Here is a 12,556-nt window from a genome sequence, read left to right on the forward strand (position 1 = left end):
AGCTCTTTTCTAGTTTTCTTGTAGAAAAGAAGGTTAGATAACCGTTAGGTTCATAATATTATGTCAATAGACAAATGTCAAGCTGTCAAGATGGACGTTGCCTAAATACATAATTATTTATTTGAAAATGATGTTTTGGAAAACTCAGATACTTTGGATCGTCGGGGGTGTTATAAATTTTTAATTTACACTTGTCATACAAAAAACCTACCATATGTCTAAAATAGCATCTGTTAGAATTCCACCGAATTAAAAACCAGACTATATATATTTTCATAGAAGTTCAAAATAAATAAGTAACTAAACCACGTTTACAAGTAAAGCTCCGTAATATATTAGCAGGAAAGAGGTGGCTTTGTCATAATTTACTGAGGTCTGTCACGCGATTGATAATATGCTTTTCAACTCCTGTGTTACATGATAAAAAATGGTTTTTCAACTATTACATTCTGATGATCCAATATTTATAACTCCCTAGCTATTATCCATAATATGCAGACTAATATTTACTATGTAAATATGATAGTGTCTGTTTGTCTGTCTGCTAGTTTCACGGCTATTCCGTTTAACCGATTTTGACGAAATCCGGTACAGAGGAACAACGGACACAGGGCCATGGGATTTTTAAACATCTAAATCTAACTGGACAAAATCAAACGAGGAAGAAAATTGCTTTGAAGGTAATTTCGACTACGCTACTTGAATCCCGAGAAATCGTAGACCCACGGGACTTAAACAAACCAAATCTACGCGGACGAAGTCGCGGGCATCGTCTACTATCATCATCCATACCTACTCCCATACTAATATTATAAATGCGAAAGAGTGTCTGTCTGTCTGCTACCTTTTCACGGCCCAACAGTTTCACCGATTCTGACGAAATTTGGTACCGAGTTGGCTTATATCCCGGGGACGGACATAGGCTACTTTTTACCCCGGAAAATAAAAGAGTTCCCACGGGATTCCTAAAGACCCATCCGCTCAACCGATTTGTATGTTTGGTACCGAGGTAGCTTGCGTCCATGTTATTGACATAGACAATTTTTTATCCCGGAAAACCAAAGAGTTCCCACGGGATCTTCAAAAAAACCTACATCCAGGCGGACGAAGTCACGGGCATCCTCTAGTCATCTATAACACGAAGTCGATTCGAGTTTTAAGAAAATGTTTTACCCACTTTTCAAAACCGGAATATAATTACACAAATTGCAATAATAAATCTTTGTTGGCCGGTAAATAATGTGAAGTTTCTTGGCAAAAGTCGCCATATTTAATGAATTTGGCTTGCCGCCATCTTTCTTCAGGTACAATGATTGTATGTAAAATGCGCTTCGTCAAATTTTAGCTTGTAAGTAATATTCTTTCAACTAAAGGCTTATTTTCTTGCTATTATAGTTTTACGAGCAGCTCATAAAGCGATGGAGAGAGGTTGAATCGGGCATCTCTACATATAGTGATCTTAATTCTGAATACTGCCTAAGTTTCCATCGAATCGAAGGCTTTACTTTTCAGTCTTCTGTATAACCTGCAATGTGTTTATGATCTATGGGTACTGAAGCTTTTTAAGAATCTGGCTTGTTTGGGAGGCTGGAAGTCTTCAAACTTACCAGTAACAACTTACCATAATGACTTGAACGAATGACGTTTTTCTCTTTTAAAATTCCTCAGTGCTTGAAGACCAAAGCCTTCGAACAGTTCATAATGCCAGTGACGACGTATGGATCCGAGACATGATCCCTAACATGGGCCTCATAAGAAAGCTCAGGTTGAAATCACTTTGACTTTGCTTGGACTTAAGTTTCAGTTAAAATGAGACAGATTTATGCCAGCGTTATAACACTGTCTCGCTTTAACAGTGACTTAACAGGGCTCTCTCCGTCGCTTACTCCATACAATCGTAGTTCCAATTTCATTTGAATATTAAGCAACCAAAGTCCATAAAATTTTGCAGACATATTCTAGAAACTAATAACTGTGCCTGTGGTGTTTTAGATTTTCTAAAAATATGTAGTTTTAAAATTACAGGGGCTCAAAGATTTGTATGTGAATTTTTAAGACCGCGTAACTTTGAAACCGAATATTTTAACAGAAATCTGGAAAACCACAGACATAAATATTAGTTTCTAGAATATGTCTGCAAAATTTCATGGACTTTGGTTGCTTAATATTCAAATGAAATTGGAACTACGATTGTATGAAACGAGTGACGGAGAGAGCCCTCTTAAGTCTGAGCAAAGTCAAAGTGGGCTTCTATAGATCTCAGCCTCAGAGTCACTCGGCGATGTAGAGGGCTATGCTTGGAGTTTCTCTGCATTATTGTGCTTTACCTGTGAATGTGGAACTGGTGAATATCCTCACGATCTTGGAGCTGACTGGTGGAAGCAGCTTCAAGGAGCCCGTGAAGATGAGGTCCACTGTGCGGTCGTCCATTGTTTATTTTAGCTGGGAAAAAAAACAACATTTTTACTATTGAAGAACGGATCGCCGTGTCTTTGTGCATGGATAATATTTATAGTTAAGGGTCATGAGACCGGCCTGCCCGCGAAATTCAAATTTAATTTGGTTTTTTGCAATTTGTAAACTAATACGACAACGTAGACTTATGGTTATTTTATATGCGACAATGGCAATGTCATCCTCACAGTCCTCACAGGTTTATATAGAAATCTTTACTTAAAAAGGTCCAGTTTAAGAAACAAATTAAAGTATCGACTAATTTGTGAGAATAGTCGATACTTTAACTGCCTATGTCAATTACAGGGACGCAAGCCACCTCGGTACCAAATTTCATACAAATCGGTTAAGCAGATAGGTTTTTGGGAATCCCGTGGGAACTCTTGGATTTTACGGGATAAAAGTAGCCTATGTCCGTCCCCGGGATATAAGCTAACCCTGTACCAAACGTCTGAATCGGTTAAACTGTTGGGCTGTGAAAAGGTAGCAGACAGACAGACAGACACACTTTCGCATTTATAATATTAGTATGGAAGGAAGTATGGATTGAAGTCACGAATGACTATTTAATAGCTACCTAAAGTGCTTACAGTGACAAAATCACTTAAGTGCGGAGATAATCTGTAACAAATTTATTACATCATGCAAACACCCCATTATCAGCACAGGTTCTGATAAGGTTTGCATGAAATTGCATTTATCGATATCACGGTGCTAATTCAGCTGTACACGCAACCTATCTGGTGCACCAGATAGTCTTTTTTGACCGACTAAAACAAAGCCAAAAGGAAGGGTTAAGATTTTAGCAGTCTGTGGATGTATGAATGTATGAAAAACTTTGCTACAAGTATGGACCATTGACAGACATTGTTGTTTGGTAGCGAACTGTGGTCTGGTCCTTAAATTATTATTGTTGACTAGCTGATGCCCGCAGCTTCGCCCGCGTGGGTTTAGGTTTCTAAAAATCCCATGGGAACTTTTGATTTCTCAGGACAATGTCGCAAAGTTTTTCTATCGATTAAAAAAAAAATTACGCAAATCGGTTCAGAAATCTCGGAGATTTCGGTGTACGTATGTAGAAAAACACAACTCCCTTTTTGAAAGTTGGTTAAAAAAGTAGCCTATGTTACGCCCTGGTCAATCCTCTATTTGTCTGTGAAAATCCCGTCAAAATCGGTTCAGCCGTTCCGAAGATTAGCCTTTTCAAACAGACAGACAGACAGACAGACAGACAAAAATTTTAAAACCGGGTGATTCAGTTATGGTATCGTTCAAATAACCATATGAGCTTAATATGAGGTAGTTATTTCGAAATTACAGACAGACACTTCAATTTTATTTATTAGTATAGATACTCATCAATTAATATTGTTTTGTATTGGAAATATCTTCTAAATATGAAAGATTAGTACAAAGTTTATTTGACAATCGAAAATCATAACAAAAAATAAAAATATAACAACGTAAGTAGGTACCTATATTCGGCGGCCTTATCGCTAGGTAGCAATCTCTTCCAGGCAACCAAGTCTTTAGGCATAGGTAACGAATTTGAATACCAAAAGGGGTGCTATCTATACTCCCCTCATTCGATATTTAAATTCAATAAATCGAAGGAAACCTCTTTTTTATTTCTACGACGGGACTTATAGGAATCGGCTACAGTATTCATTTGGTCTGTAACTTTGAAATAACTTGGAATATTTTAACGGAAATCTGGAAAACCTCTTACATACGAGTAGACATATTGTATTCACAAGTGTAAATTAAAAATTTACAACACACCCGACAAGTGAAGGTTACAGTAACTAGAAAAGAGTTGATAACTTCAAACGGCTGAACCGATTTTCTTCGATTATAGCTAAGAACACTCTTGATCAAGTTACCTTTCAAACAAAAAAAAACTAAATTAAAATCGGTTCATTCGTTTAGGAGCTACGATGCCACTGACAGATACACAGATACACACGTCAAACTTATAACACCCCTCTTTTTGGGTCGGCGGTTAAAAACAGCCAAACCAGAGTGAACTAGAGTAAGCGAACTCTCGGATTCATCCTGGATGGACGATATTATCACACTAATATTTATTATAAAGGCGAAAGTTTGTATGTGTGTGTGTGTGTTTGTTACTCCTTCACGGAATATAAAAAATACTGGACGGATTGGACTGAAATTTAGAATGGAGATAGATTATGCCCTGGATTAGCACATAGGCTACTTTTTATCCCGGAAAATCAAAGAGTTCCCACGGGATTTTTAAAAAACCTACATCCACGTGAACGAAGTCGCGGGCATCAGCTAGTGTTACGTGAAATCAAAGTAAAATATATTCATAGGTATACATACCTTATTTATTTAGCTAACCCCTCTTAAATTATACCCCTGTAAAGCACCCCAAAGTATATCCCCAATTCCAAAGTAAATATCAAGCTATTTACTGATCAAGATAATCATTAGAACAATAGACAATAGATAGATATATTATCTGCACAGTTTAATTAGGATCGCTATCAACATAAGCTGCTATTAATCAAGCCAGACAATTAACTACACTAAAAGCAAATACCTATTTCTTATCAAAATTTATAGTCCTTATAAAGGAATGTTATCTGAAGGAACTGACCATATTATTTTATTTTATCACAAGTTAGCCCTTGACTGCAATTTCACCTGTGCTGTGGGGTAAGTCTCTAACTCAGTGTTAGACACTGAATGATAATCACCGAGCTAATTTGACATTGGTTGGTACTACATTGCTGCTTCATTGAGTCATATCAAAATAATTTTTCGTAGGAAACCTTCAATGGATTAAAAATAAATCTCAAATGAGCTCGGTGGCTCTCATTCAGTGTCTGTCACTGAGTTAGCGAATCAGTTGATGATGCAGTCTAAGATGAAAGCAGACTAACTTGGAAGAGATAAGTATGGCGGTTTTTATTAGGGTTCCGTACCTCAAAAGGAAAAGCGGAACCCTTATAGGATCACTTTGTTGTCTGTCTGATCTGTCCGTCTGCCCATCCGTCCGTCCGTCGTGTCTGTCAAGAAAACCTACAGGGTACTTCCCGTTAACCTAGAATCATGAAATTTGACAGGTAGATAGTACTTATAGCACAAGTAAAGGAATAAATCTGAAAACCGTGACTTTGTGGTTACGTCATTAAAAAAAATGTGTTATAATTTTCAAAGTAAGAAGTACCCAAGTTGGGTTAGGTTAGGTTAGGTTATCATATGAAAGGGCTTTACCTGAATATTCTAAAACGGTTTTTTTATGCATAATAGTTTTTGATATATCGTGCAAAATGTCGGAAAAAAATACCGAGTCCGGAACCCTCGGTGCACAAGTCTGACTCACACTTGGCCGGTAGTTTTAAACCAATACCTAATGGACTTAATAAATTTCAAACATCTTGTCGGTCTCTACCCGGCATAGTACCGGAACGCTACATTGCTTGGCGGCATGGCATTGCCGGTAGGAGTAACTAGCCACGACCGAAGCCTCTCACATCAGACAGTCATAGTATTAAAAAAATCAATGTTTATATTATACTTTATCTAACTGTATCGTCAAGCGGCAGTTTACTACACTCATAAAAAGGGGGTTTCCCAGTAAAGTCGTAAAAATATGCATATGGATTTTTCGCCGAACGGAAAAACATATAAGTAGATAGCTATGATAACTTTAACACCTTTCGAAAGATACGTTTATGACGCCATTAGATCTCAGAGCGATATTTTTTTTTATTTAAGAAAATTAAAAAAAAAAATATATATTTAATTAATTAAATTACTTATTATAAACGAGTAATATAGTAGTATGAACTAGTATGGTATGGTATGTAGAGTGTATTAGTACATGTAGGTATAAGATAAATTTGAAAACTAAAACTCGACTGCGATTGAAATATTATAGTAAAATTGTTTTTCTGTCGCTTGGTATATTTCTAATTTACAGTAGTTCCACTTTTTTTCATGTAACATCCGTTTGGTCCATTTTTTTCGTATAAAATGTAGCCTATGTCACCCGGACCCTTACGACGAATCGATTGACACCTCATCCATCAAAATCGGCCCAGTAGTTTAGGCGCTACGGTGGAACACTCAGAATCTGGATACAAACATACATATCCACATACATACATAGACTGTTAAAATCATAACCCTTCCTTTTGGCTTTGCCGCAGTCGGGTAAAAATTAGTATAATTTATGTCAATATAGTTCAGGACCTATCCTGCAGATAAAACTCCAGCGGACTCCAGCAGATAAAACCACGTGGTTTAAGCTAAAGACAAGGATTGTAAAATGTGAAAATTCTTTTTGTAACTTTGGATAAGTAAAAATTAAAAAAAAAAAACCAAAAGCCATGGAAGGGGCAAGCAAAATCAGTGCGACAAAATTTTCCCAAAGTTTTCATCGACAAAGCGTTACATGAATGTTTCTACAAAACTGGAAGAATTTTTTTTGATAAGATAAAATTGACGATTCAAAAAGTTCGAAAAGACAATACGTGTTTATAATTTTTCTTGTTCCTACCTATCATCACCTTATCATTTTTTTCTACACACATCGTACCAGAACGCTAAATCGCTTGGCAGCATGGCTAAGCCAGTAGGGTGGTAAAGTAACTAGCCACGGCCGTAGCCTCCCAGCAAAACGCGCTTTGCCTCTATATTGTACCCCACTTGGAAAGGATTTTCAGAAATTCTCGAGTAAAACCGGGGCAGGTCAGCTAGTATTTGACATGCCACGTGTAAGAACTACGAACAGCTAAGAATAGATAAATAACACCACGTCAACGAAAATTTCTTCGATACAAAGGTAACAATCTTATAAAACTTTGATTGCCACACGCGACAGCACTACGGAAATCCCCCGCGTGCGACAGAGACGAACTACAACTTTAAATCCATAACAAACTAAAGACGCCTCACCTGCCCTAGTTCGTGTCTTAATCAATACAATGCAGCATTCGATGTTAAGGTCAACATCGATTTGCCACTATTCTACTAAAATATCGATTAAGTACATTAAAATTTAAACAAACTATTTCTAAAACTTTATACTTACCTAAAATGTTATTATCAACTAGAAGATGCCCGTGGTTTCACCCGCTTGGATATCGGTCTTTTTAAATCCCGTAGGAACTCTTTGATATTCCGGGATAAAAAGTAGCCTATGTCCTTCCCCGTGATATATCCCAAGTCTGTACCAAACATTAAAATCAGTTCAGCGGTTGGGCCGTGAAAACGTAGCAGACAGACAGACAGCCAGACAGACACACTTTCGCATCTATAATATTAAGTATGGAAAGTATGGATAATGAAAATAAAACGCAAATCTATAAAAGTTATCGCAGTCTACTGAAACAATATATTTTTGATCTCACACGTTCGGAAAGGCTTATTAATTGTCAAAGTTCATATTTTAAAATTCGAACGTGACGAAGCGCGGTTTATGGATGGTCTGACTAACTTAACTTTTTTGTTTCTATTAAAAAATACCACATGCCCTCAGATAATGAAATATTCAGAGACGCGGTAAGTCCTTACAGTCTTTACTATCATAGGTAAAAATTAAAAATATAATGACCCTTTGAAACTCTACAAAAACTTGTAGGTATCTATCTTTTCCTCACTATAGTGAGATGAGAAATAGCGCGTTTCCCATGACTGGCGCTCTTGCCTATGAGTTCCTCGCTACGCTCAGGATTCTATTTCTCAAACTTAGAATCCTTGATTTAACTTGGAACTTTGGTTTAAAACTTAGAATCTTTGGTTGCCTGGAAGAGATCGCTAGGATAAGGCCGCCAAATTGTTCCTACCTGCCTATATTTTGTTGTGCTTTGTATGTGTTTTTCTGTGCTTATTTTGTGGTGTACAATAAAAGTATATTCATTAATTCATTCATTCATCCTTCACTGGAATTTATGGGTAGTGAGAAAGACTTTGAATTTATTGCACTGTATTAAATGTAAATAGTTCTTGTTTATTTTGTTAGGTTAAGAGTTTTGTTGTATTGTTGTATTTAATTAGATTATAATAGGCCTGACATGTACATATAAAAGGTATAAAAGCCCTTAAATAAATAAAGAAAAAAAATCCTTCACTGGCTCGGAATTCAATACAAACTCTCGCGCCAAAATAACAAGCTCGATGCTGTATGTATGGGCCCGGCACACGAATTCCTAATTTAATAATATTATTTCGATGCCTACAGTTTTTACAAATTATTTGTTTTCAATCGCCAAATACATTATGGCAGATTTCCAATGCAAAATATATTACCAACATTTTTTAATAAGTTTTTTATATAAAAACTGTCAAAACGTCAAATCGTTACTCGGTTACACATTATTTTCGGGATTCAGAATTGGGTTTATGGATTAAATGCCCATGAGGGTCAAACCTTTGTTATTTTATAAAAGCTGAAAGCACGATAAATCAAAAACTATTAACCATAAAATTAAATAAAAATCTGTTTTAGAATATACAGGTCAACCCTTTCATATGATACCCCATTTGGTATAGTTAGTTATCTTACTTTGAAAATTGAACCACTTTATTTTTATTTTATGATGTAACCACAAATTCGCGGTTTTCAGATTTATTCCTGTATTTGTGCTATAAGACTTACCTACCTGCCAAATTTCATGATTCTAGGGTCAACGGGAAGTACCCTATAGGTTTCTCGACAGACACGACGGACAGACAGACAGACAGACAGACAGCAAAGTGATCCTAAAGGGTTCCGTTTTTCCTTTTGAGGTACGGAACCCTAAAATCATACTAATAACATTTTTTGGTCTAAAATTTGTTTTATCTTTTCTTATCTACTAAAAATACGTTGTATAGCGGAGGCAGGCTTTAAGATTGTATGGTAATTTTTCAGAGAACTAATGCTAGTGGCTGATGCACTCCGTCTTGGGGGTGCAATCCTAGGACAGTATCCAGATATGTTGGCTCCTCAGTTAGTAGGGAGACTGTTACCGGAGGCTCCTCACAATCCTGCAGTGGCATCGTTACTGAAGCAGTGTCATGATAAAGGGAAGAACCATTGTGCTTTGTTGCCTTCGCACCATTGTCTTCATACTGTACTACTGTACTACTTATTTGCTTATGAACACATTTTTTGTGTGATGTAACCACAAATTCACGGTTTTCAGATTTTTCTTACCTGAGCATAAGAGCTACCTACCTGCCAAATTTTATGAACGGGAAGTACCCTATAGGTTTCTTGGCAGACACGACAGACAGACAGACAGACACCAAAGTGATCATAGGATCACTTTCCTTTCACTTTGGAAGGAAACCTTATAGAAGGTTTCCTTTTTCCTTTTCAGGAACGGAACCCTAAAAATTGAATGAAAGCTGTTAAAACTTAACTGAAATTATACCGTTTTGATCGCAATTTTACAAGAGGAGCAAAAAACTGAACGAAAGCTGTTGAAACTTAATTGTAATTATAGGTACCGTTTTAATCGAAATTACGAACTTTGGACTCAATTTAGCATAGTTTAGGCCGTTTTGCTTGAAAATGAGTATAAGTTTGTTTTAAGTAATCGAAATTATGTACTTTAGATTCAATTTCGATGCAATTTTAGGCCGTTTTGTTTGGAAATAGGTTCAGATTTATAATCAGTGAGCTAAAAACATTCAGATTAAAGAAAAAAAAGTTTTTGATTAGAAGCGTAATTACACCATTTTGTTAGCCAGCTTAATATCATTTAGTGATTGAAAAATCGACCGTAATATTAACAAGTGTAAATTAAAAATATATAACACCCCCGACAAGTGAAGGTTATAAAAGAGCTGATAACTTTCAAACGGCTGAACCGATTTTCTTCGATTATAGCTAAGAACACTCTCGATCAAGCCACCTTGCCAACAAAAAAAAAAACTAAATTCAAATCGCTTCATTAGTTTAGGAGCAACGATGCCACAGACACACAGATACATACGTCAAACTTATAACACTCCTTTTTTTGGGCCGGGGGTTAAAAAATACCTACTTACTTTGTTATAAAAAACTCCTTAGCGAAACACTGCGATTTTTTAAAATTTACAATACGATATTGATTTACACTGCTAACAAAAATAACGAATTATCTAAACTTTAAGCAATCACTTTTATTAAAATTGATGAGAAGATATTTTTGTTTTTTATTATTATAATTTATTATTATTGGTATGCGTGCGGATTCTTTCTTTAATCGAAGGGCACTGATGGTTTTGAAAATGGAATACTTCAAAACTGTTATTCGGTTGTCATAGTAACGCACGAATTGTGTTATTCGGTTACTTGGGTTTCTCTATATGCAGTGAAGCGATAATTATTATGGGATTAAGGTTAGTTCACATTGTGAAAAAGGCTGTATTGTAGCCTCGCTTCATTCAACGCGCTAACATGCGGGGGTGCGGGGCGTCCCCTGCCTCATATCCCGCTTGCCATCTCGACCTGTCGCGTACTATACGTTGCCAAGTAACTTATCGACAGATTACAGATAGGATGAATTAATTTCGGCCATAAGTGTGACTGTAACATACAAGGATTACAGCCTGTATAAAGCTAGCAAAAACTTAGCCTAATAATACCTAATACCTAATATACTACCTAAACATAATCCAATACGAATAACCATTTGCCTTATACTTGTAGTTTTAGTGTTATAGTATTTTTCAAACCCGCAATGAATAGCGTGCCAAACTCGGGGTAAATGCCCCGCCTACGATGCAGTAAGCCCTTGGCACTTATCTATGCAACGTTCGTTGACCTCTACTGTCAGTCAGATGTTTTGTTTGCAATACATTGCGAACTTTTAGAAAATACGGAACTTTTAAATTTATTTTTCTCATTTTCGTGGTATCTTATCACTAATCATCAGTAAGTATAACAAGTATTCGTTTTTGCTAGTGTTCAACTTACGTCCTGTATATTCAGGCCCTAAATAAGTAATTAGATCTTAAGTGTGCCCTAAGCATAAAAAATAGCGCATAGCACAGCTGTCAAGTTGGCCTACTGGCGTGGTTCTGAAATTATTTACGCCAAAGGACTTGAGGTTGATCTATTAGTTGTATACTCGCATGGAAAATCGATAGTGAATAGATTTTTACTGTCTTCTTCATCATCCACAACAACATCCCATCGCCGGCGCACTACTGAACACGGGTCATGAACTTTTGCAAGGTATGTGCGTTTTAAGTGTGAAGGAAACCGTGAGAAAACCTGCATGCCTGACAGTTCTCCATAATGTTCTAAAAGGAGTGTGAAATCTGTCAATCCGCACTTGACCAGCGTGGTAGACTATGACCAAGCCGTTCTCATTCTGAGAGCAGACCCATTCTCTGTAGTGAGCCGGCGATTGGTCTGTTGCGGTTGCCACAGTTGCAAGAAGAGGACGCTTCTCACTCATACAGAAATCGATCTGCAATCACTGGATATGAACCTAAGCCTGACTACTCACGACGCTCTCACTAGATGGCAACACGGCTACCTTCATCGGAATCGAAAGTAGAACACGCAAATCTGAATCGCATTGACACAGTGTTTAGGAATCTTTACTATACCAGAACGCCAGCAAAAACTTAGCGTTATTATTATACTACCTTAACGCATTACGCAATCCAATACCAATAACCATTTACCTTATTATTATATTAGTTTTAGTGAATGAGTATTTTTTAAACCCGCATTGTACAGCGTACAAAACTCGAGTCAATGCCCCACCTACCATGCGGCATTGACTTCGAGTGACATATTTACGGAACGTTCGTTGACCTCTAACGTCAGTCATTTTATTTGCGATATGTATGTATGACGTATTGTATTGTGAACTTTTAAAAATACATGATTTTTTTTATATTCGTGGATTTTTATGGTATCTTTTAACAGTGATTATTAGTACTATCGCCTGTCTTCGTTTTTGCTAGCGTTTTGGTTACACTCTGTACATAAAGCTTCAAGATGGCGTCGCGCGTCAGCCGAGCTGGCGTGTAGGCTCGACCGTGCTTGCTCGGTAGCAATGATGATGATGATGAAAGTCGGGTTATCTGCTAGTTATACTAAAGACTTGTGCACTCGAGTATCCTGAAGTATAGACACGGGCTG

General features: G+C 36.9%; 1 protein-coding gene across 1 annotated transcript in view; it reads right to left on the bottom strand.

Annotated features, from left to right (window-relative positions):
- LOC123877461 (NACHT and WD repeat domain-containing protein 2) overlaps positions 1-10,523 on the bottom strand; it is a 48,947-nt gene extending 38,424 nt beyond the window's left edge. The window contains exons 1-2 of the mRNA XM_045924264.1: positions 10,465-10,523; positions 2,328-2,442 (exon numbers count right to left, since the gene is read on the bottom strand). Coding sequence (XP_045780220.1) covers positions 2,328-2,430 — 103 coding nt within the window. The 5' untranslated portion in view covers positions 2,431-2,442; positions 10,465-10,523. The remainder of the gene's footprint in view (positions 1-2,327; positions 2,443-10,464) is intronic.
- Positions 10,524-12,556: the final 2,033 nt, after the last annotated feature.

The sequence above is a fragment of the Maniola jurtina genome, chromosome 23, assembly GCF_905333055.1.
Source record: "Maniola jurtina chromosome 23, ilManJurt1.1, whole genome shotgun sequence".
Lineage (NCBI taxonomy): Eukaryota > Metazoa > Arthropoda > Insecta > Lepidoptera > Nymphalidae > Maniola > Maniola jurtina.